The sequence below is a fragment of the Curcuma longa genome, chromosome 8, assembly GCF_044706935.1.
Source record: "Curcuma longa cultivar G26 ecotype Majalengka, Jawa Barat chromosome 8, ITB_CL_G26_1.1, whole genome shotgun sequence".
NCBI classification, from domain to species: domain Eukaryota; kingdom Viridiplantae; phylum Streptophyta; class Magnoliopsida; order Zingiberales; family Zingiberaceae; genus Curcuma; species Curcuma longa.
In genome coordinates, this window is record NC_133868.1 from 5,476,505 (window position 1) to 5,500,911 (window position 24,407).

The following is a 24,407-nucleotide window of genomic DNA, read 5'->3' on the forward strand; positions in this document are numbered from 1 at the left end:
CATAATTCTCAATTAACCTCATTGATTATCCCTGAAAGTGAACGATTTAACTGTAATGGGTATAGTGCATAATTATAACTATATAGGAGTATTCACTCAATAATAAAATTATTACCACATGACTTTAAAGATCACATATTCGAATCATGAAAGCAATCTTTTATAAAATACAAAATAAAACTGCGTATAATTAATCCAATACGATTCGATCCTTCTTCCAAAGCCCGCATTAGCAGGAAGTCCATAACCAGGACTACTACCCTATACAGAGAGAAGTAACCCTTGATTGATATGCAATGTTAGAAGTAAAAGGTCCTTAATTTCTTTTACACTTAAACTCCCATGAATGGCTAAACCCCAAAATTTGAACACCTGCAACTCAAAACCTTCAAGTTCGTGCCAGTCTATCTCAGCTGGAATGAAAACTCTGTTCTGTGTCCTGATCTGCGGCCTTAGTTTATATTGTATCTCGAAAACATGTTTAGTTTTTCAGATAAAATTATACTTCAGGCCCTGAGGCAAATAAGTTGATTAGACCTCTACATACTCGAACAGATACTTGACATGCTTGAAGAATCTCCCCATCCACGTTCCACACACTTTCATTGTGAGATGAAGCAAAGGTAAAGGCAGGGGTCTGCAAAGAAAGCGAATATTCGATAGAGAATCCTGAAAAAATACCAAGTACTAACAACCCATGCATACCTTATGGTGTTCTACAAATTTGAAGTCAAAAGGATTAGAACCCCTTTGAAGTTTTAACAGATGCCTGCAGTAAACAATTCATCTGGTCAGAAGGATCTTATATAACCAAATCCAGTACAAGTCATGAACTAGTTTATGAAATCAAATGCATTTCATTTGGATTTGATGACTGAACAACTGGGAAGAACAATTCAATATGAAGATAACAAGAATCTAGCTATAATAGGTGCAATGGTAGGTAGGTAGTATACAGGCACTAGTCGCAATTGGCTGGTAGTTCTTGTTGTTGATGATAAATGCTGTGGAGTAGAAAAGTAAATCGACGCGGATATACTATTGTCTAGTTACTTAGAAAGTACAATGGAATGTATGTTGCATTACAATTACCTAAAGCAATTAATAAGCAAATCCAAACTGTATTTCTACAAGTCGGTGTCCCACTGGTTGAGCATCATCTATAATTGTCAATTAATTTTGAGTATAAGCAAGCATCGAAAGGCCGTTTTTTCTTTTTTCTTTTTCAGTTTGAAAAAAATTCCGGAGAAAAGAAATGGGAAGGAAAGAAAACGTGAAGTTCAGTCCTGCTTACTTAAAAGAGATTATAGAAGGGAAAAGAAAGATAAAATAAAAAGAAGATTAAGGGAGCAATAACCTCCATAGCTAGAAAAGAGGCCATCAATCCATTGGTTCCCAGAGAAACCCCACAAAGGAGGATAAACTAAACAGAATCAACTCAAATATCATTAATGGATTATCTAAAGATATTGCTACTGTTAGCTTTTATAGTCACTGCCTCTTTTATGAGATTGATCCATTTGAACTCAACTACCTATTTGGGCTAAGTCGAATATTGATTATACCATAGGATTATATAGTAGAAAAGAGAACACCTAAACAACGAAAAATTGTGAATCTACAAATGAATTCTTAAAAAATTAGAAGTTTTATTTTTGGATCAAGATCTTCAGAATTCCTTCCACCTGGAGACACCTGAATAAAGGTGATGAATGAAGTATAGCTAGGGAAAAACAAGGCTCAGCTTGCATACAATGCAAATGCAAGATCTTCAGCTTGCTACTCAAGGTTGTGTTGTAGAACTATCAACAGTAAAACCAAAATTATCTGATATCGCACTCCAAAAATAAATCCAATCTCTATAATTCCAACGGAAAATCTACAAAAAACTCTAGAACTGGACAATTTAAAAGTGATAAGCATGCATATTATATATTTATTGGACCACAAATAAAAATGAAATTTTGGCAAAAAGGATTGTCAGGAATATGAAAGAATTATAGGTGCCTTGTTCTACTAGTTCAACAAACTCATGAATGATATTGATCGAAACAAAGGATCCCCATCCCCGACTATTCAGTATCCTGCCCTAAAGAAAACTAAGCTGTCTAAGGGTAAAATCTGTGTGAACTACCTTATCATCTGATTGTATAATGAGATCATCAGATTCACCATTCATCCTTTTTTAGAACACAGAGAGTTAGGTACCCTCTAGGAGGTGTAATCATCTCTCACTTCCATCAAATAAGGTGTTTGACGAACCTTACTGGTCCCAGGCTCTCCTATATCTGCTCTCATTTTACATGCTCTCTTAGTTAGTTGAAGCTTCTTTACTTTGCTTTAGCCAGTGAATAGCCTCACGAACATCAAAGAATCTGAAAATCAAGTGTTGTGATAGGCTTAAAACAATCTGCATAATAAGGACAAAAGTTTAAAATGTATTATGAAGATTTTGTTAAGGGAAATAATTTGGATGAAAGTGTATATGCTGAAGTTTGCGGAGCACCAAAATGAAACAAAGCAAATGGTCAATTAAACAATCGACAATTTCCCAAAGGGTGCATCCAAATTTTCAGAATTCTCAAAAAGTGCACCGAGGTTTTAGAATTCCCAAAAGACGCACCTAATTCTCATTTTACACCTCTGTCAAAAGCTGACTTTTTCTTTTCTGTTCCCCTCTCTTTTGCATGCAATATCTTTCCTCTCTTCTCTTTCCTCTTCAATTAAATTAAACTATAATTTAAACGTTAATAAATAATCTTCTAAATTTATTTATTTTTAATTTTAAAACTTTAATAAAAAATATAAAAGAAAGTTAATAAAAAAACAAAAAAATATTTTTCTATTTTTTAATATCTTCTATTTTTATATCCAATTATAAAAGAATAAAAAAATAAAATAAATTTTAATAATAAGAACTGATTTTATTAATAAAAATAATAAATAAAATAACATAAAAAATCACTTTGGTGTTGAAAATCAACACCATTGCTTAAATACCAATACTATAGGGTCTACTTCTAGAGGTCATAACTTTTGACTCGGGTATCAGAACGGGACATTCTACGTGCCAAAGCGAAGCTCGTTCAAAAATCTAAATTTGTTATTGGGTGAAACCCATAACGGCCCATGTTTCGAGCCCAAAAAACATTATTTAAAGTCTTTTCGAAGGCTTCAAACAATTTTATCATTGTTTTTGCATTTGACACATACACATAACTTATCGTAGGGATGTCAAAACCAAACATGAACATTATAAATATTTTTACTACACTACCCTCTTCCATTACATGTCAACTTTTTAGAAATTCAAATCTTTTAAGTCCATTAATGAGTTTCAACCAAAACACATTGATAGACTTAGAGAGCTCTGATCAGATTTATTCCAAGTGTTATAAATTTTTAAAGTGCTCTAGAGTCTATATGTGCCTAGAGATATCAGCTTGAAGTCATTAACAACAAAAGATTTTCAAAGTTTATGATTTTAAGATAATTGACACATACACATAACTTATCGTAGGGATATTAAAATCAGACATAGACACCATCACTTATTGTAGGGTGCAGTGAAGGTATTTATGGTGTCCATGTTGGGTTCTGACATCCCTACGATAAATTATGTGTATGTATCAATTGTTTTAAAGTCATTGAAAACCTTTTGATCATTGTTATTAATTACTTTAAGCTGATATCTTTGGACACAAACTTCGAGGCACTTTAGAAACCTATAACACTTGGAATGGATCCGATCGGAATTATTTAGGTCCATCAATAAATTTTGACCGAAACCTCATTGATGGACCTAGGAGATTTAAAATTTTAAAAAATTGACATGTAATCAAAGAGAATAGTGCAGTGAAGGTATTTATGGAGTCTATGCCTAGTTCTAACATCCCTATGATAAGTTATTTATACGTGTCAAATTGCTTTAAAATAAAAAACTTTGAAAACCTTCTGATTACTGTTGTTAATGACTTCAAGCTGATATCCCTGAGCACATATAGACTCAATGACACTTCAAAAACCTATAGCACTTGAAATGGATCCGATTGGAGCTCTTGAGGTCTATCAATGGATTTTGACCATAACCTATTGATGGACCTAGGAGATTTGGATTTTTGAAAAGTTAACATGTAATAGAAGAGGGAAGTGCAGTGAAGGTATTTATAGTGTCCATGTTTGATTCTGGCATCCCTACGATAAGTTATGTGTATGTTTCAAATGCCAAAATAAAATTGTTCGGAACCTCCAAAAAAGCTTTAAATGATGTTTTTGGGCTCAAAACATGGACTGATACGGGTTCCACCCTTTAATAAATGTAGATCTTTGAACGAGCTTTGATTTAGCGAGTAGAACGTCTCGTTCTGATAACCGAGTCAAAAGTCATAGCCTTCGAAAGCAAACCTTTATAAGTTGTGGTGATGGCTTTTAAAAACTAGCACTACAACGATGTTAATATTTAAGCTATGATGATGATTCTTAAATTAGAGAGATTAAAAGAGAGAGAGAGAAAGAAAAAAGAGAGTTTTTAAAAATGGGGTGGTTATTAAAAGTTCTCTTTATCATCTAGGATCACTTCCTTTTCTCCAACCTTACTACAAGGGCAGCAAAAGTAACTATTACTACTGTCAAATAGGAGCAATTCCAAACTTTCTTAAGAACTCCAATTCATCAAATTTTGCTACAACTACCTAAACTTGTATATTTGCTTCAGTGGTAAAATGTCAGACTCGGCTACTTAATTTTTGTGCACTTCCACCTATAACAAATAATCACCAATTATTCTCTACCCTCTATCTTTCCAATTTACCACCTGTCTATTGTTAATGGTTCACACATACCTGTCAAAGCTTTGGCAAGGTTCCTTAGTAACTTCTCATTAGGATAATAGTCTATATTCTACAATTTGCCATGAATTTATCATTCACTAGTTCTCTTATCAAATCCTAAAATTGTTGTGTGACTTTCCATCTACTTTTTGTGTTTTCCAGGATCTATAAACACAAAAGTTGATTGGAGGTCATGAATTTGATAGTCTACTATTTGAATGAACGCCTCTCTGTTAGCAGTCTTCTTACCACAAAGATCACTCCATCGGTGGCACTGTGGCTCAATCATACTTCTATGTCAATAATTAAAATTTTTATCAATATTCCACACTCCTTAACTAAGTTTCAATATAAAGCATGTGAGTTGGGTACTCGGGTAAGTATCATCATATGCATGATTTACTTTTAGTACTCATGAAAGTTTCACATTTTAGTCTTGTTCATTCTAACATATGGGGATCCTAGTTCTATATCCATTGATGGATTTTACTATTTTTAACCATGATTGCAAGTATGACATTACTTGCTTCCAACTCAATCTAAGGCTCTTGATATATTAAAAAAATGAAATATAAACACAATTCTCTACTTCCAATAAAATTGTGTATAGATTTACCAAACCAAGGCATATCAAGCTTTACTCTTTTGTATGCTTCACAAGGCATAATTCACCAAACCATTTGTGCCTATACATATCTACAAAATGGAATTACCAAATGTAAGGATTGGCATTGCATGCACCATATTGTCTCATATGTGTATGCCAAGCAATGTCAGGGAGAGACGATACTCAACTCATGTCATCTTATAAATCGTGTACCTTCGTTTTGTACTTAACAACAAAACCCTTCTCATGTTTTTGTTCTAACCAAATTGCTAGTTTTTTAGCATTAAAAGTTTTTGGTTGTTTACATTTTGTTTGTCTTTTAGAACATGAACATGAAAAATTTTGCCCTATAGGTACTTGATATATCTTTCTTGGGTACTCTCGCACTACAGAGGGCTATAGATGGTTCGACCCAATGTCTCATTGCTTTCTGTATTTTTGTTAACTGTATTTTTGTTGATGCAACTTTATTCTAAAACTATCCTATATTTTTTAAATTCTTCAGTTTCACAAGACATCACCTTGTGAAACCATACCACTATGACCACCAACCATATTCACACCCCATCAAAACCATTCAACAAACTCGCCCATTACAAGCATATCAACGTGTGGAGGCATCCTCATATTCTCAAGACATTTTAACAGCTTCACTAGCTCGAGGCATCCTCATATTCTCGAGCCGTATTAACTTCACTAGCGGATTGCAGATCCACTGCCAAAAATTGACTTAACTATTTCCCAACAGAAACGTAAACGTAAACGTACTACCACTATATATCTTATTACAAATTTAATCCCCTCCAAAGTTTGACTTCATTTTTCATGAGTTTGTTATGTCCTTAACATTGTGAAAATTGTCGAGTCATATCATGAAGCTCTTAGTGGCCAACATTAGAAACAAGGAACGGATGAGATGCTTGTTCTTCCGTCACAAGGGACATAGGAAGTCGTCATCTTCATGTCGATGCTCACCTTATAGTTTGTTGATAGGTATTCACGATCAAATATTTTCCTAATGATTAGATTGAATGCCATAAATCAATACCAATTGCTAAGCAATACACAAACACACGTAGACTACTTTAAGATATTCTCACCTGTACCTGGTCTTCACTCACAGTTTGTATACTATACTTCTGGTGATTAATCAAGGTTAGCAAATGCTTTAGATGAGTGTCAAGAGTTTCTTTCTATATGACGATCTTTCTGAAAAAGTATATATGGAGTAACCCACAAGTTATGTTGCTCAAAGGAGATTAAAACATGTAGGCTAAAAAAGACAATTTAATGTGGTTAGAAAAGTTCTGCCAAGTTATGCAACTTGGACTCAAGTGTAGCAAAATAGACCATTCAATTTTTGTTCAACGCAACAACACTGCTACTCTAATTTTGGTTATGTTGATGACATATTTATACCTAGAAATGATGTAGAAGGTATGATAGAAGTCAACTATCTTTAAAAAAAATTGTTATTAAAGATTTGGGATGACTATGCTACTTTTTTGGAATCAAAATTGCTTATATAGCTCTGAAGAAATATCATTGTCCCAAAGGAAAAAAGTGATGATCTCTTATAAGAAACTAAAATGCTTAAGCATAATCCTACAGAAACTTCAATTATCCAAAATCATAATCTATGGTCAGAAAAATAAAAACTTTGAAGACCCTTCTCATTTCAATTATCCAAAGTCATAATCTATGGTAAAAAAATAATAACTTTGAAGATCCTTCCCGTTATTGAAGACTAGTAGTAGGTAAACTCATTTCTCTCATAGTTGCTAGTTACTAGACAAAACTTATCCTTTGCAATTGGAAATGCATGTCAATTCATGAATCACCCTGAAAAGTGTCATTGGGAGGCAATTTTAAGAATATTTCAATATATCAAAGGATCAAGAAAGTACTTCCATACAAGAAGAACGGGCACCTAAATGTTAATGGCTTCTCAGTTGTTAATTATGCTAGATTAAAAATTAATAGAAGATCAATCTCAAGATTCTGAATATATATTGGAGGTAATCTTGTAACTTAGAAAAGCAAAACGTGGCAACGTGAGCACAGAACAATGACACGTGCAATTTGAGATGGTGTGGGCAAATCCTTTCATGAAAGCCTTATCTTTAGCATCATTGGATCAACGAATATGCATTATGACAATCACGTCACTATCAACATGGCAAATAATTCAATATTTCAAAAGCCCACAAAGCACATCAAAGTTGATTGCCACTTCATATAGCACACCACACACTTCTTTCAATGAACACCCAGCAAACATTTTTACCAAACCTCTTTATACTAAATTTTTATCTTTATGTGACAAGGTGTGCATAATAGGTACTACGCTCTAGCTTAAGGAGTGTTAGAAATAATAAAATTTAATTACTGAGTATTTAGGAAGAATAGTTTAAATTAGCAAGGCTTTGTTTTACTTAGTTTTTAGAAGAAATAGCTAGTTTTGGCATCTGATTGTAATTCCTTTTAAGATATATAAAATAGAATATTATTCTCAACTCTACAAATTAAATCGGGTATTAGGGTGGGATTGGGGGGGGCTAGGATTGGGCTAGCATGCATAGTTTTAAATGTGACTTCAGTTGGCATGGAGAAACATCTTGTTTCGCTAGCCAACTAGTTCTAATGTTGTTTCAACACAAGACGAGATGCAACAAGGGATTCTATTGCTTTGTGATGTGGTGAGGGCTTCTGCCTCTGAGTTGTATCTTCTTCTGCCTATTAGAGACATGACACTTTATCCACAAATACAGGTAGCGAAAGCACTTCTTATTTCTTTGAGATGTGAACATCAAGAATCATCTCCTTTTACTTCTTAGAGAGGCAGCGACAACAGCTTTTATTCAAGATGTGATGGATAATGATAACAACAATAAGTTCCTTATCTTCTTCCTTCCTCTAACTACTTCATTTTCTGTTGCTACAACACCATTTTGGTACACCTTGAGCACCATTGGCACCATTTCAAAACGCTTCCGATGCCATCAACACCATCTCGCTTCAAGTAAGGATCAAAACCCATACATGGAATGACGCTTAAAACCTTGAGGCCAAGTAACCCAGCTCAGGTTGGAATGGTAACAAAATTAATGGTACAAAGTTTGTCGTGATTGTACAAGATGTAAACATTGAGGAATATCATATTAGGCAACTCAACTAAGGGAACTGGCATGGTCTCTTCGGTGAAAATAGAAAATCATTGTATGAAATATTCTTTCATGCCACTCCTTTCAAGAAAGAAAGTTCTTCCCTATATATATTTCTTAAAGTTAATCTCTGCATGTTTCTTAAGATTCTAATCTATATTTAACCCTTTTTGTTTCACAAAAATATCCACTTGCCTCCATTTTTAATGAAAGATTGTGAATTCTCCTTGATTATTTTGTGTCCAAAAATATATATTCAGTGATTTTGAAGGGGAAAAAATCAATCAAAACTAGCATAGTTTATTTAAAAGACCATTCCATACCAATCGACATGGTTGAAACATATCCTTTTGCTAGCTAGTGACATGATGAAGGGGTCTGAACAAAAACTCTGCAGAGAACCAGAGACTCACAGATATAGGATTGCCAACTGGATTGAGAAGAGGCATAGCAAGGCGACATGGACTTGAGAGTTTCTAGGCAGACTACCTTCTCCATGAGGCTAGGAGGAAAGCATTCCACAGTGAAGTATAAGTGAGGGTTCCATGGTGAGGCAAGACCAAGATTTTGTTAAACAAGAGGCTTCCTCCAGCTTCATCTTCTTCCCCCAACTAAGTCGAGATGACAATTGACTTACCCAGGATACTTCCTTTGTTGATTGCTCCTCCTATATTCTCGATTTCTCCCTCCTAAGCAGTATCATAGGCACCATGTTTAGGCATGCCAGTATGCCACATGCATGGTATTTTTATGACTGCGACCCATGTCCCAACTCAAAAAGATACTTTAAATCTTGGAAACTAGAAACAACAATTATGGACCAAATTAAAAAAATCAAAAGTATGAAGTCTAAGTTCAGCCTAGGTTTGGGATCAAGATTTGGATCTAAACTATTAATCTGAATTATACAAATTGGAAGTTTCACCTGGCAATTAATTGGCGATTTGATTTTATTCAGTCAATTGAATCATCAATATAGTTAGTGCTCGGTGGTCTTGGCTGTTCCATAAGGAAAATCAAAATTTGGATATTTAGAATTAATTTTATAGACACAAAAAACATTCTTGTTCAGATAATCTAAGATAGAAAAGAGAGGTGGCATTAAACCAGTTTGCCAGACAGTGGGGGCAATCTTTATCTAAACATAAGATTTCAGCAGTAAGAAATTGAGGAAAAACTGTTCAACTTACCACAAATAAAGTGGTCGAGAACAATCTTTTATAAGTATAAGATGAAGAAAACCATCAGCGAGGTGTGCTTCAGCTACCAATCCTTCAGGGGCTCTTTCATTTCTGCATGAAATGACTGCGGCACCCACACTAAGGAAACGCCCCCTATATTGTAGCCACCTTGAATCCTGGGAACTAATGTTGCTAATGTCTACATCTGCAGAATCATTAGTATCATTGCAGATGTTGCAGTTTGCTTGGCAAACTACCTTCTTCAAGTTTTCATGAAAACGTTCTGAAGTTTGTATCCCGTTTTTATTAACAACATCTTCTTCAGTCTTCAGAAATTTAATCTCTGCCTCATAAGATCTTGAGAAAAAAAATCAGTGGTCAAATAGTTTTGTGTATGACTGGAAATAAGACACAAACTATCAGTTCTATATTGTAAGGAACCTGTGCTTCAGGAAAGCCATAGTTCCAGCATAATCATAGCGCTTAGGGCCCATCCAACGATAGCCTTCACTCCCCTTGATGACATCACCATAAAAGCCATATCTGGCAATAACTAAATACTCAAGAGGAGCCTTATTTGGTTGCACATAAGTGAAAGAAATGGAATAGATAAATGACTCCAGATAACTGGTTTTCAGAAAGCAGATTAGACATTTCTGTTCCAGTAAATTTCATAAAATTAGTTTAAAATCCAATAAATTACACTTCGCTTCAAGTCTAGAAAGCATGTGGAGATAAGATCTTTCTGTCTTCCACCAGATCAGAGAAATCAAAGAGTCAAGGAAAAATAAGAAATGAAATAGGATCAAAGCACTACATTTTCCTCAATGCACATCTACTCATGTTACAGAAACAAATAAGCAATCAACAACTATTATGATCAGACATCAATTTATTGGCATCCAATGAAATATTTATATTAGGCATGGCAATTGGGGTTTTGACAACTTAACCAATTTTAGCAACTTATCAGGCCATTGTAGTAGGCATGTACACAATGGCATACAAACATATGCAGTTTGCTATTAATATTTGTTCCTATACTACCTAAATGTCATTACTCAAGAACAAAGATGAAAATAATATCAATGTTACCAAGCAATATGCTCTACACCAGTCCTTTTCACACAAGTATTTAAAATAGGACATATGCATACGCAACAAGATAACTAGAAAACACGCTATAGAAAGGGATGAGATAGGATAAACACTACCAGTTCAGCTACAAGTTAAGCAAAATACTTAACCACAAATACAAATCACATCTTTATGGCAGAGGTGGTTAAATTACTGCAGGGTTGACAACCATGTGCTAAAGAAAACTTTGGCCTAAATTTGACCCACACACTGCTATCTTGCTTGACCAACCACCATAATTTTTAAAAAACAGAGGAGGTTGATTAAGGATATCAAATATTGAACAATTTAAACCCAAACTGAGAGTCCATGTTAATGGGTAAATTGTGTAAAACAAATCCAAGCCAACCAAACCTGGTGGGTTTAAGCTAAATTGTCTTAAGATCAGCAAATCAGTCTATCAAATGCAACCAGTACCAACCTAACAATAATGCTGGGCATTCTAATCGCATATCATTTCTAGTTTGTTCATCACAAGGTCTACTAAAGTACCAGTGCATTTTATTGTCAGAGTATATGACTGCATGAGACATTGTAATTGGAACTTCCTCAGCATGACATCTTCAACATCCTAATTAATGAAGCTATTCATTTAATGAAGTAAGAAAACAAGATGTTCAATAAGCTCATGCAAGAAAAACAAATCCAAATGTTATAATCTAGGGCAATTAACCACTAAACCCCAACCTAGATTAGGTATAGGAGTTATGCAAAAACATTGAAAGCAAGAACTAAAGACTATTATCTACTGTGCTTCTTACGATGAAATCTGCATCAATGTACTTGGAAACAAGTTTGCACCAAAAAGAAGAGGAAATAATTTAACATTTTTTCTCCATAGACACTTTACAGTTAGTTTTGCCACCAAAAAGTTTCAATCATTGTGTTCTCTGTAATTTTTTTGCATAGTTGCATATAAAAATAAATTAATTAAACAAAGTGGGTTGAATTACCCTGCAAAAGAAGCTGCATAGTGTACAGAAGGCACTTCTTTAGAAGAAGGGCTAGTTTTCCAACGGACCACCTGAGCTATATCAAGTGATATCCTCTTGCCAAGAATGATTTGCAAGGCAGATGTGACAGGATCTCGTGTACCTGTTGTACTGCAAAACTGGGATCAACTCACTTGTGAAAACAAAGCCAAATGCCAGGGAATAACAACAAGCACTTGCAAGCACACACTAATATCGCCAACAAGAAGGGGTTGTTGATCTGTACCCTTTCTCAGTGCTCCACTTTAATTAACAACCTAAGACAAACAAGTGTGAAAAAAATGAAACAATTGTTGATCCTCATAAATAGAGTTCCAAATTAGCTCCAAAACTACTATTTTTTAGAAATAAAGGTCAAGGAAGTATATTTAAGATGAAATCAGAAGGCATATATATCAAGTGATAGAAAAAAAAAAAAAAATTCATAGCTGCGCCAAGAATCATATGATATCTACATAACCATTAAGATATAAAAATAATTTTTATTTATTTATTTTTGTAACGGTCTTTTAAAATTTTTTATATTAAGTTTTAAAATTAAAAAATAGATAAATTTGAAGGAATGACTTCAATTTTTTTTTATTTAAGTTTTTTAGGATATCAATAATTTGTATATGAAATAACTTGATAAATAATTAAATTTTTTAGTTATTTTTTAATGAAACAATATTTATTTCAATCTCAAAGAAATTAAGTAAATTTTCTTTCATCATGAGCAATTGTAGCTTTTATAGGTAAAGTCAACCGTGTCACGCCTGGGGTGGGGTGTGAACGGTAAGGGTATTTTAGAAATTAAATGATATGTTTTTTTAGAAATTCAGAAAACTGAGTGCGCGTAAGATTTGTCGGCACGATTATAGTTTATAATATTGGAAACGATATTATACGTTCCACATTTATTGGAAGGTCAAACCAGGAACGGAAAAGTAAAGGGCGATGCTTCAAATGGAGATGCTATTGGGCACGCCCATTCCGGTGACCCCCGGCCCGGAGTATGGCTTCAGGAGCTGGTACGGTACGATTCCGGTGCCGCACCGGTTTTTCAGACTGGGGTTGGCGTTCCTCGCGTCGATGATCCCCTCGATCTCCCTCAGCCTGCCGTGGAAACGCTGGAAGGCCGCGTACACCACCGGGTTCTTCGTCCACGCAGCCTCCGGATCCTTTCCCAAGTACTCCTCGTCCGGCGAGTGGTCCGACAGCACGTCCAGGGTCGCCATCACCTTCGTCGCTTGGATCACCGACGGGAAACACCGCAACAGAACAGCCTCCGGCTTCGCCCGGAACGCCGCCAGGTCGTCCTCATTGGGGTCCTCCACCGGCATGTTGGTTCGCGCGATGGAGGGGCGGTTGGGGAAGTACCCGGCGAAAGGGTACTGACCGAAGTTGACGGCGGCGTGATGGCCGGAGGCCACCCAGATGATGGTGGTGAGGATACGGACGAGGTCCGCCTGCGTGTTCAGCGACGGCCACCACGGCTCGTGCTGCTTATCGGCATGGCCCTTTGTGCGCACGTCCGTCCACCACGATTGGAGTTCGGAGTCCGCGGCGACATCAGCTGGCGAGGGGTAGTAATGGCCAACATAATCGGTCACCCACTGCTCGATGGCGGACCAGATCAGGAGGCCGTCCTTGGCGTAGGGGTAGTCGTCGATGGTGAGCCGGAGGCCGTGCTCTGCCTCTGGATCTTCCACCGCCATCCCCCTGTGGAATCAAAATCTCATCTTCTAATCACAATGATCTAAAAAAGTGAAATTTTGGTGGAAAATTTGAAATTCGAACCTTCGGATGAGGTCGGCGGGCAAAGCCTCCATGTCGAAGCGCCACAGTTTGTCGTAGGCGACGGAGCTGAGCTCGAGGGAGTACTTCCCCGGCGAGAAGGTCTGCTCGATAACGCCGTTGGCGTTGATGAGGGACAAGCGTGCGAGGGCGTTGATCTCCATGGTGTAGCGGAAGTAGGGGTGCATCAGGCGGTAGATCGGATGCATCTGGCTCAGCTGTCGGTTGGCGGCGATGATGTACGGTTCCACGGAGCAGTGAGTCCGAAGCCTTACGCAAACATAAAAACTTTAGAATCCCAAATCGGAAATTTCGCCGGAATATGAAAGCAGTACCAGTGGGAGACGAGCTGGTGGTAGCCGCAGTCGTGGGACGCGACGTGCGTCTTGGCCAGACGCCAGAGCCAGGAGTCGGTGGCTTGCCTGGATGGTTTGAACACTTGTCGCCACTGCGGCTGCTTCGGCGAAGCGGGCCTCGTGAGCTCGATGGCGATCGGCCACAGGGTGCTCTCCGGCGAGAGGAAGAACAACGTCCGGGAGGCGTACAGCGTCGTGTCCTCCAGCTCTCGGACCTTGTGCACGAACGGAAGCAGCAGGTCATGGTAGTCCAAAATGAAGAGCTTCTTCTGCTTCAACGCCTGCATGATCGATCCAACAAAAAATAAGAGTGGATGATTTCGAACTAATCAACTGGAGAAGAGAAGAGTGATTTCGATTGACCTCATCGACGGTCATGATTCCTTTAATTTCTTTCTCAATGAGCTCCGCTGTGATCAGCGAATCCGGCGAACCGTAAATGCTTGGATCGAGCTTGCTTACCAATGGAAATTCCTTTAAAAAATTTCATTTAATTTCTTTTCTTTTTGAGATTATTTAAGGTGATTAAATATGAATCCAGAAAAACATGGATTAATTACTGTGACTAGTTGAATGCTGAGAGGATTGAAGCCGGCCAAAGTCTGCCGGGAAAATTCTTCATCACTTAACCAGGAAAACTTATCTCCTGTTAAATAATCAGAGTAAATAAGCAAATATTAAAGTAATATTTTTAAAAAATATATATACAGAAATTAATATGAATATTCTTACTGGCGATCAGTTCAGGCAGTTCGAACTGGAGGATATCCTGCGCGGCGCCGACGATCGCCTTCACGAGCCGGGGAACGATGGCGGAGAAGATGAGCGTGGAATATTGGGGCAGCAGCGTCAAGCCCTCGTTGAAGAGCTTGTCGATGGCGGTGAAGGATGGGAAGCTCCGCGTGTCCACAAACGCCACCTCCAGCGACGGCAGGAAGCTGTGTAGCACCGTCAACAACTTATTCAACGAAAACGTCACCTGCTTCACCTCCGAGAAGGCCTCGTCCCTCGGCACGTACACAGTCGAGCTCCTCTGCTCCGATTTAGGATCTGAAACGACGACCACATGTTCTTCAGTGGACCATCAAGAGCAATTGATCGATGAAATGCGAGTGTGGGAAAATGTTCGATGAAATGCCTGAGCGAGTGCGAGGCCTGCCCGTGCGGCACCGGCGCGGGTAGGGGAACTTGTCGGAGCCACCGAGGACGGGCCGAGCCAGCTCAGGGTTTCTGTCAGGGTCTCCCAGATCATTGTAAACATCGTAGTCGTAGATCCTCTCGAACTTCTTCCGCTCGCCGGTGCCGTCGCCGCGCAGAATCACCAGCTCCCGCTGCCGCAGACGCACCAGCCCCGCCGGCGTCTCCGATGGCAGGTAAGACTGCAAACCACAAAATCACTCAATTAATCAACGAAAATCATCAGGAAAAAAATTCTTTTCTTGATTAATCTTCTTGTTTACCTTGTTGCTGGTGAAGAAGACTCTGTCTTGATAGTTGTCGAACTTGGAGTGCACCCACGACTTGCAATCGAACAGAAGAGGAGCGGAATAATCACCGTCGATCGTGAGAACAATGTCTTTGAGAAACAGCTCGTTGTGGAGCTCATTCCGGACGACGACCGCTCCGATCTTTCCAAAATTTGCCGGAATGCTAAAAGTTGCTTCGTATGTGATGCTACCGATTCCTATCCTGGCCTTTTGGGCGAACTCCGCCACCGTCTCCTTCTCCGATCCTGTTTCTGTTAATTATAGCCAAATAAATAACATCGTCATCATCAACAGCATCGCACATGATCATTAAGGTCGAATTAAGGGATCGTTGATTCAATCACCACGGTCAAGGTCAGCGCTGACGAGCTCGAGATGCAGAGCCTGCCCGAATAAATCGTTAATATCGTCGTCTCCATTTCCGCAAACACTCCCCCGACCGTCAGCAGGACGGTGACCTCGGCCTTCACCGTCGCCTGCTGCCTCGACTCGGCCACGATGGTTGGTTGCTCCGACAACGAGGACTCGTTGACCGTGGCGACGCAGCGCACCTTGTTGTTATTGTTTCTGTTATTCTGGCGGCGCTGGCGCCGCCACTGCCGTTGTTGGCTGAAGGCTACGACGTTGGAGGTTCCGGTGCCGAGGAGGGAGGGGTGGCGCGGGAAGAAGAGGAGGGACGGTTGAAGAACTGCTTGCTTCAACATCGCTGGATCAGTTAAGCGTAGCTGATCGATGATGAAGACAAAGCTAAGTGTGGATTATTAAGACGAGAACGAGGGCGTTTATATAGACTTTGTTATCACTCGCGAACTTTTTTTTTTTTCTAATTTTTTATTAAATACATAATAATATATATTACATTATAAGTAAAAACAAGAGAGTTATGATTGATTATAAAGATCAAATTTATTTTAAAATTGTTGAAAAAGATAATTAATATTTTGTAATTTATGAATTTTAATATAAAAAAATAGTCTGATACATAAAGCTTTAAAAAAATATTGAATCACATTAAAGACATTATACACCATTTTATCTTATATTATAAAAGCTTATTTTTCACAATATGTGATCCAAAAGTATACAATAATAATTTTACTATTGCATCGAGATTTTTCTTCAATTTATGAGTTTCAATATTTGAATATAAAACATAAATACAACCACAATAAATTTATCTTTTGAAAATTTTCATTTTAAATAATTTTAAAGAAAAAACACAAAAAAAAAGTCACATCATTTTATTCTTTGCATACAGATAAGGTTTAGATTTTCTTTTAAGCACATTTTTTCCCACTGAATTGAAAAGGAAAGGGATATTTGAATGGTAGGAATGAAATGGTTGGTTACTTCAATGTCAATTCCAATAATAAATAATTATCATTTTTTAATAAGATGAAGGAATTCAGTCGAACACAAGCATAAATAAATAACTTGAACATGCATAAATAATTTTAAATGATTATGAGTGGATGGATACTAATTTGAACATGCATAAATAAGAATTTAATCAGACCATTAAAAAGTTTATAATTAATTGAAAAATTAAAATAAAATTTTAAATTGAACCGTTTCTTTACATTCAAATGGGAATTGATCTGGATTTATGAACTCCTCCACCATTCGATGACCCATGGACTTAGTTCTCCGGATGTAACGATAAGATATCTTCTTAATTTTTCAGGCATCTAGATGGAGTTCCAACTCCTTGGATAAAATAATTAATTTTAATTTTTTAATTTTGTTCGGTTATATTTAATTTGATTTAAATAAAAAAATTAATTTTTACTTTAATTTAGAACTGAAAAATAAAAAGAATATTTTTGAAATCGATTTTTTTACCAAAGGACACACTTAATATTCCAAAATTCTCAAAAAATATATCATACTTTCATATTTCCTAAGAGGCATACTTAATTCAAAAAATGTCCTTCCTACCTTTTAACATTAAGTTAAAGTAAAAAAAATTGATTTCATTATTTTAAATCAGACTGAACCCGAATCGAATTGAATCAAATTAAAAATTTTCATATAAAAATCATTGATAACTTAAATTGCTCATTTTTTAAAAAAGATTATATCATTAAACTCACTATGATCTCCTAAATTTATCCATATTTTTTTAAAATTTTAGAATTTCAATAAAAATTTAAAAAATAAAATAAAAGAAGGTTAATAAAAATTATAAATTAAAGAAACGTTATTAAAAGTAAAAAATAAATTTTTAAAAATCTTTTTTAATAGTTATATAAGAAAAAATGAAATTAAATCAAAAAAGAAAAATCAAAAATTAAATAACTAAAAATAAAAAAAATACTTTGGTGTTGTTTTGATTAAAGCATCATCATATTGATGTTATTTTGGTCAAAGCACCATCACCTTAGTACTTATTTCGTCAAAATATCACCACTTGGTGCCTATTTCATCAAAATATCACCATCTTACTATTGATTTTGAAAATCAACATTAAAATGATTCTAGATCTTAAAAACCAGCACTACAGTGTTGTGATTTCGCCAACACAGTGTGGTGATCTTTGAACAACATCATAATGGTCTTGATCCTTCGAAATCATCATAATGGTCTTGATCCTTCGAAATCAATACCACTGTGTTGTGATTTCTCTGATACATTGGTTATGGTCTTTGAACTGCAGTACCACAGGTTCTGATCTTTCAAAATCAACACTATAATAATTTTGAATCTTCAAAATCAACAATACAGTGTTTTAATTTCTCCAATCCAATGGTGTTGATTTTTGAAAATTAACATCAAAATGGTTCTAATCCTTCGAAACCAGCATCGTCCTTTTGTGATTTCTCTAACACATTAGTGTTGATCTTTGAACAATAGCAGCATACAAGTTCTAATCTTTCAAAATTAGTACAATAGTATTATGATTCTCTAATAAATTGGTGTTGATCTTTGAAAATCATTATCATAATAGTTTTGATCCTTCAAAATCAGCACTACTATATTGTGATTTTTTCAACAAAATGGTACCGATCTTTGAACAATAACACTATAGTACTCCTGATCCTTCAATCTTTTCGTTAATTAGCACAGATTCATAACTTCATGTAGAAGATACATAATCAAAATTGCACATCATCTCTACCTGACTCTATGTTCAGGTTTCAAAATTCCAAATCCTCTAAATTCATCAATAAGTTTTAGCTAAAACTCATTAATGACCTTAGCCAGTTCTGATTGAACCCAATTTAAGTCTTATAAGTTTCTACAGTGCTTCTCAATCTCACCATGCCCTAAGTTCTCAACTTTAAGCCCTTCTTAGTAATGAATAGTCTATTCTCCATAATTCTATTTGAATGTCAATTGGCACGGACTCATAACATAATGTAGAAGACTCAAAATCAAGATTGCACACCATCTCTACCTTCTCTGTGATCTCCTTTTTCACTTCATGTTTAGGTTTTAGAATTTCAAATCCTCTAGGTCTATCAATGAGTTTCAACCAGAACTCATTGATGGTCTTAGCCAACTTTGATTAAACTCAATCCAATTCATGTAGGTTTCTACAAAACTCCTCAATCTCACAATGCCCTAAGTTCTCAACTTTAAGCCATTCTTAGTCATGCACATTCTGTTTTCCATAATTCTATTTACGTGTCAATTGTTAGAACTTAGAGGTGGCTAGAGGGGGGGGGTGAATAGCCTTCTTTTCGAAATCGAGAGGTTTTCTCCTACAAATTTGTTAGTGCACAGCGGAAACAATAGCAAACAAATCGAAAAATAAGAAGACACAACAATATACGAGGTTCGGGGATAACTTGCCCCTACTCCTCGGCGTGTCCGTAAGGTGGACGAAGCCTTGATCTTCGGTAGATCAGTCCCCGGATGAATCCGGCTAATAACAACCTCCTTCTCGGTGGAGTTACCTCTCCACAATCAATCTCAAGGATGAAAACTTAAGTACAGAGATTAGAAGGAAGTGAAACTGAGGCTACTACAATAAGAACTTACAGCACAAGCCTCACAAGCCTGCCTCAATCAAATACGAAACTCGGACTCCCGAGAGCAAGAAGCTCGTTGCACCACCTCGGGCAGAAGAGCTTCAATGAACACCAAGAGAGTAGGAACACGAGAACAAGCAGGAGCGCACAGCGAAACTAGGGTTTTTCAGATTTCAGCGTTAACCCTCTTCTTCTTCCTTTCTTGCTTTTAAACTTCTTGCTTCAACGGCCTCTGAGTTCACTGCAGGATCAACCTGATCATCCTCTGCAGCTCAGATTCCATTTTTGCCTGAAAGCAAAGCGAAGCCAAACTCGACAATCCTGCACAAACTAAAGCAAGCTCTTGACCTTTCTTATTCTTGATCAAATTCGAACGCCAACCTGCAACTTCATCAGAGATTAGCTAAGCAATAAGAGATATAAGAGATAAGAGACTGTCAGATAAACAGAAATCAGAGCAGTCGATCAGAATAAAGTATAATCGATCAAGTGATCGATCAATTATCGTAAACTCTTCTCAGTAACGTGGGTAATCGATCAACCGATCGATTACCGTCTGCCTTAATCGATCGGGCGATCGATTAAGGCACGGTAATCGATCAACCGATCGATTACCGCGCGTAAATTCCGTTTCTCTTTAAACCTGTTAATCGATCAACCGATCGATTAAACCTTAATTCCCGGAATTCACAGAAGGTCCCGTAGTCGATCACCTGATCGATTGAACTTTTGACTTCGATCCCAGAAGGTTCTGTAATCGATCATCTGGTCGATTACGCCTTTAACTTGGATCACAGAATGTTCTGTAATCGATCATCTGGTCGATTAACCAAACTACCCTTGATTAATCGACTCACTGATCGATTAAAACAAGTTAGACTTTAAGTCCTAAATCAAAACACGATCAGGTTAGCTTGGATCTCACCCATGCTAACCACATTGGACTCTCTAGCCTATTCTGTTAACGATCCGGTCCGGAGGTAGATTATCGAATCTTCTCCAAACAAAGTTTGGTGCAGAGAACGAGCCACCGAGCCCTCTCTGACCTAGTCCGGAGAACGAGCTACCGAGCCCTCTCCGACTTCATCCGGTCCAGAGAACGAGCTGCCGAGCCCTCTCTGACCTAGTCCGGAGAACGAGCTACCGAGCCCTCTCCGACTTCATCCGGTCCAGAGAACGAGCTACCGAGCCCTCTCTGTCCTAGTCCGGAGAACGAGCTACCGAACCCTCTCCGACTTCATCCGGTCCAGAGAACGAGCTACCGAGCCCTCTCTGACCTAGTCCGGAGAACGAGCTACCGAGCCCTCTCCGATCTCATTCTCTAATCGATCAATCTGAATATGAACTTAAATCGTTGTCAACATCAAAACAACAATCAGGACAAAACTGCATCAACATCAATTGGCATGGACCCACAACTTAATGTAAAAGGCTTAAAATTAGGATTGCACACCATCTCTACCTTCTTTATATTCCCCTCTTCCACTTCATGTTCAAGTTTTCAATTCCAAATCCTCCAAATCTATCAGTGAATTTCAACCAAAATCCATTGATGACTTTAGCCCGCTCTGATCGAACCTAATCCATTTCCTATAGGGTTATAGATTTCTACAACGCTCCTCAGTCTCACCGTCCCTAAGTTATCAACTTTAAGCCCTTCTTAGTCGTGCACAGTCTATTTTTCATAATTCTATATGCGTGCTAATGGGTACGAATGCATAACTTTATGTAAGAGGCTTAGAACTAGGACTTCACACCATCTCTACTTTATACTCCCCTCTTTTATTTCTTGTTCAAGTTTTAAAATTTTAAATCTTGTAAGTCCATCAATGAGTTTTGGTTAAAACTCAATGATGTCCTTAGTTAGTTCTGATCAGACTCAATCTAAATCTTATAGATTTCTAAAGTACTCCTCAATCTCACCATGCCCTAAAGTCTCAAATTCAAGGTCTTCCTAACCGTATGTAGTTTGTTTTCAAAAATTCAACCTGCGTGCCAATTGGCACAGGCCTACAACTTCATATAAAGGTTAAGAAATAGGTTAACACACCATCTACATCTTCTCTACACTCTTTTCTTCCACTCCATGTCCAAATTTTAGAATTTCAAATTCTCTAGGCCGATCAATAAATTTCGGCTAAAATCTATCGATACCCTTAGTTAGCTCTGATCAGACCCAACCTAAGTCTGGTGGATTTCTACAATGCCCCTCAGTCCCACCATATTCTAAAGTCTCAAATTCAAGGGTTCCCTAGTCGTACACAACTTTTTTTTACAATGATCCTAAACCTTAGAAATTAGCACTACAGTGTTTTAATTTCTCTAACAAAGTGATGTTGATATTTGAAAACCAACACCACAATAGTCCTGATCCTTAGAAATCAAAACCACGATATTGTGATTTCTCCAACTTAGTGATGTTGATCTTTGAACAACAACACCATAATGGTCATGATCCTTCGAAATCAACACCACTGTGTTGTGATTTCTCCAATACATTAGGGTTGATCTTTAAATAGTAGCACCACATTGTGTTGGAGAAATTACAATAATGTGATATTGATTTCTAGGGTTCAAGACCATTTTAATATTTATTTTCAAAGATTAAAAGTAAGATGGTGATGTTTTTAAGAAATCAATACCAATATGATGATGTTTTGATGAAATAAATATCAAGGTGGTGATGTATTGATCAAAGCAACACCAAAATAATTTTATATTTTTAATTTTTTAATTTTAAATTTTTTAAAATTAAATTAAAAACTTCTCTCTTATAATTAGCTATTAAAAAAGATATAAATAATTTTTATTTTTTACTTTTATTAACATTTCTTTAATTTATAATTTTGTATTAACCTTCTTTTTTTGAATTTATAAATTTTTTATAAAACATTTAAAATTAAAAAATAGATAAATTTAGGAGATCATCATGAGTTTAATTATGTAATTTTTTTAAAAAATAAGTTTTTTAGGATCATCAACGACTTTTATATGATTTGGTCATCGTTAGGTAGCGATCACTGTCAAGTTTGGTCGAAAATCTTTCTAGAGTTCGAATACACACAATCCACGACCTAAATTCTAGGAAATCACCGACGAAATGGCAAAAATTGAAGGAGAACAGCTCACGTATGACTTGTGTGAAGTAGAGTTCATTTTTCACCATTTCTTACTCAACTATTCCAATTCAAGCCATAAATCGATAAAATAGGACCTAACATAGGTTGGCTTAGGATCAAACGTCCTTTTTCGATAGTTTTCGGATGACAATCGATCAAAAATTGGAAGGGGGAGAGGCTGACGATAGGAGTAGAGCCACCCTTGGATTAGGTCATAGCTGAAACGAAAATTTGACAGTCAGCCTTACGGGAATGGCCATTGAGTTTGTGGTGGGGTTGAAAAAATAAAATAAAACCTATTATTTAAAAAAAAAGTGGGGTTGGAGCCCACCCTAGCCCAAGGATGGCTCAACCCCTGCCGTTTCTACAGCCACTCCTCAGTCCCACCATTTCTAAGTTCTCAGTTTTAAGTTCTTTCTAGCCGTTTATAGTCTATTTTTCATAATTTTGTATACGTGCTAATTAGTACGGACCCATAACTTTATGTAGGAGGCTCAAAATCATGACTTCATGTCATCTCTACTCTACACTCCTCTCTTTCACTCCATGTTCAAGTTTCAAAATTCTAAAGTTTGTAGATTCATCAATGAATTTCGATCAAAATTCATTAATATCGTTAGTTAGCCTTGATCATACCAATCCAAATTTTGTGGGTTTCTATAGTACTCCTGAGTCTCATCATATTCTAAAGTCTCAAATTCAAGATCTTCCTATCCATACACAGTTTATTTTAAAAAATTTAACATATCTGTTAATTGGTATAGACTCATAACTTCATGTTGGAGGTTAAAAAGTAGGTTATCACACCATCTATACCTTCTCTACACTCTCTTCCACTCCATGTCCAAATTTTAAATTCTCTAAATTCATCAATGAGTTTAGCCAAAACTCATTGATGACCTTAATTATTTCTATCGGGCCCAATCCAAGTCTGGTGGATTTTTGCAGTGCGCTTCAAGGCTTTTCTAACTATGCATGATTTTTTGTTTTCACAATGGTCTTAAACCTTAGAAATTGTTCTAATTTCTCTAATAAAGTAATGTTGATATTTGAAAACCAACATCACAATAGTCTTGGAACTATAGAAATTAGAATGTTGTAATTTCTTAACATAGATCTTTGAACAACAACATCATAATAGTCCTTATCCTTCCAAATTAATACCACTATGTTATGATTTCTCTAATACATTAATTTTGATCTTTGAACAACAACACCACATTGACACTGTGGTGTTGATTTCTAGGGTTCAAGACCATTTTAGTACTTATTTTCAAAGATTAACAGTAATGTGGTGATGTTTTTAAGAAATCAATACAAAGATGATGATATTTTGATAAAATAAGCACAAAGATGATAATGCCGGGACCAAAATAACATCAAATTAATTTTTTAATTTTTAGTTTTTAATTTTTCTTTTTAATTTAATTTAATTTTTTTCTCTTATAATTAACTATTTAAAAAGATAAAAATAATTTTGTACTTTTTACTTTTATTAACGTTTCTTTAATTTTATAATATTTTAATAAGCTTCTTTTTTGTATTTTTAAAATTTTTTATTGAAATTTTAAAATTAAAAAATATATAGATAAATTTAGGAGATGATCGTGAATTTAATGGCGTATTTAAAAAAAAGAATTAAATTTTTTTAGTATCATCAATGGCTTTAATTTTGTATCAAATTTCTTGATTTTATTATGTTAAATTTGGTTCGTTCAATTTGAATCGGTTTAAAATAAAGAAAATAGATTTTTATTTTAATTTAGAGTTGAAAGGCGGAAAATA

General features: G+C 36.2%; 1 protein-coding gene and 1 pseudogene across 1 annotated transcript; both read right to left on the bottom strand.

The window, feature by feature from the left end:
• Positions 1 to 91: 91 nt before the first annotated feature.
• LOC141833895 (ceramide kinase-like) lies at positions 92 to 12,035 on the bottom strand (the record flags this gene model as incomplete). The annotated part of the gene is made up of 5 exons (XM_074721400.1): positions 92 to 637; positions 706 to 769; positions 9,791 to 10,138; positions 10,223 to 10,324; positions 11,872 to 12,035. Coding segments are annotated over 5 exons (816 nt in total), but the record flags the coding sequence as incomplete, so codon positions are not given.
• A 725-nt stretch (positions 12,036 to 12,760) lies between these two features.
• Positions 12,761 to 16,264, bottom strand: LOC141833434 (linoleate 13S-lipoxygenase 2-1, chloroplastic-like; annotated as a pseudogene).
• Between the last annotated feature and the right edge of the window lie 8,143 nt (positions 16,265 to 24,407).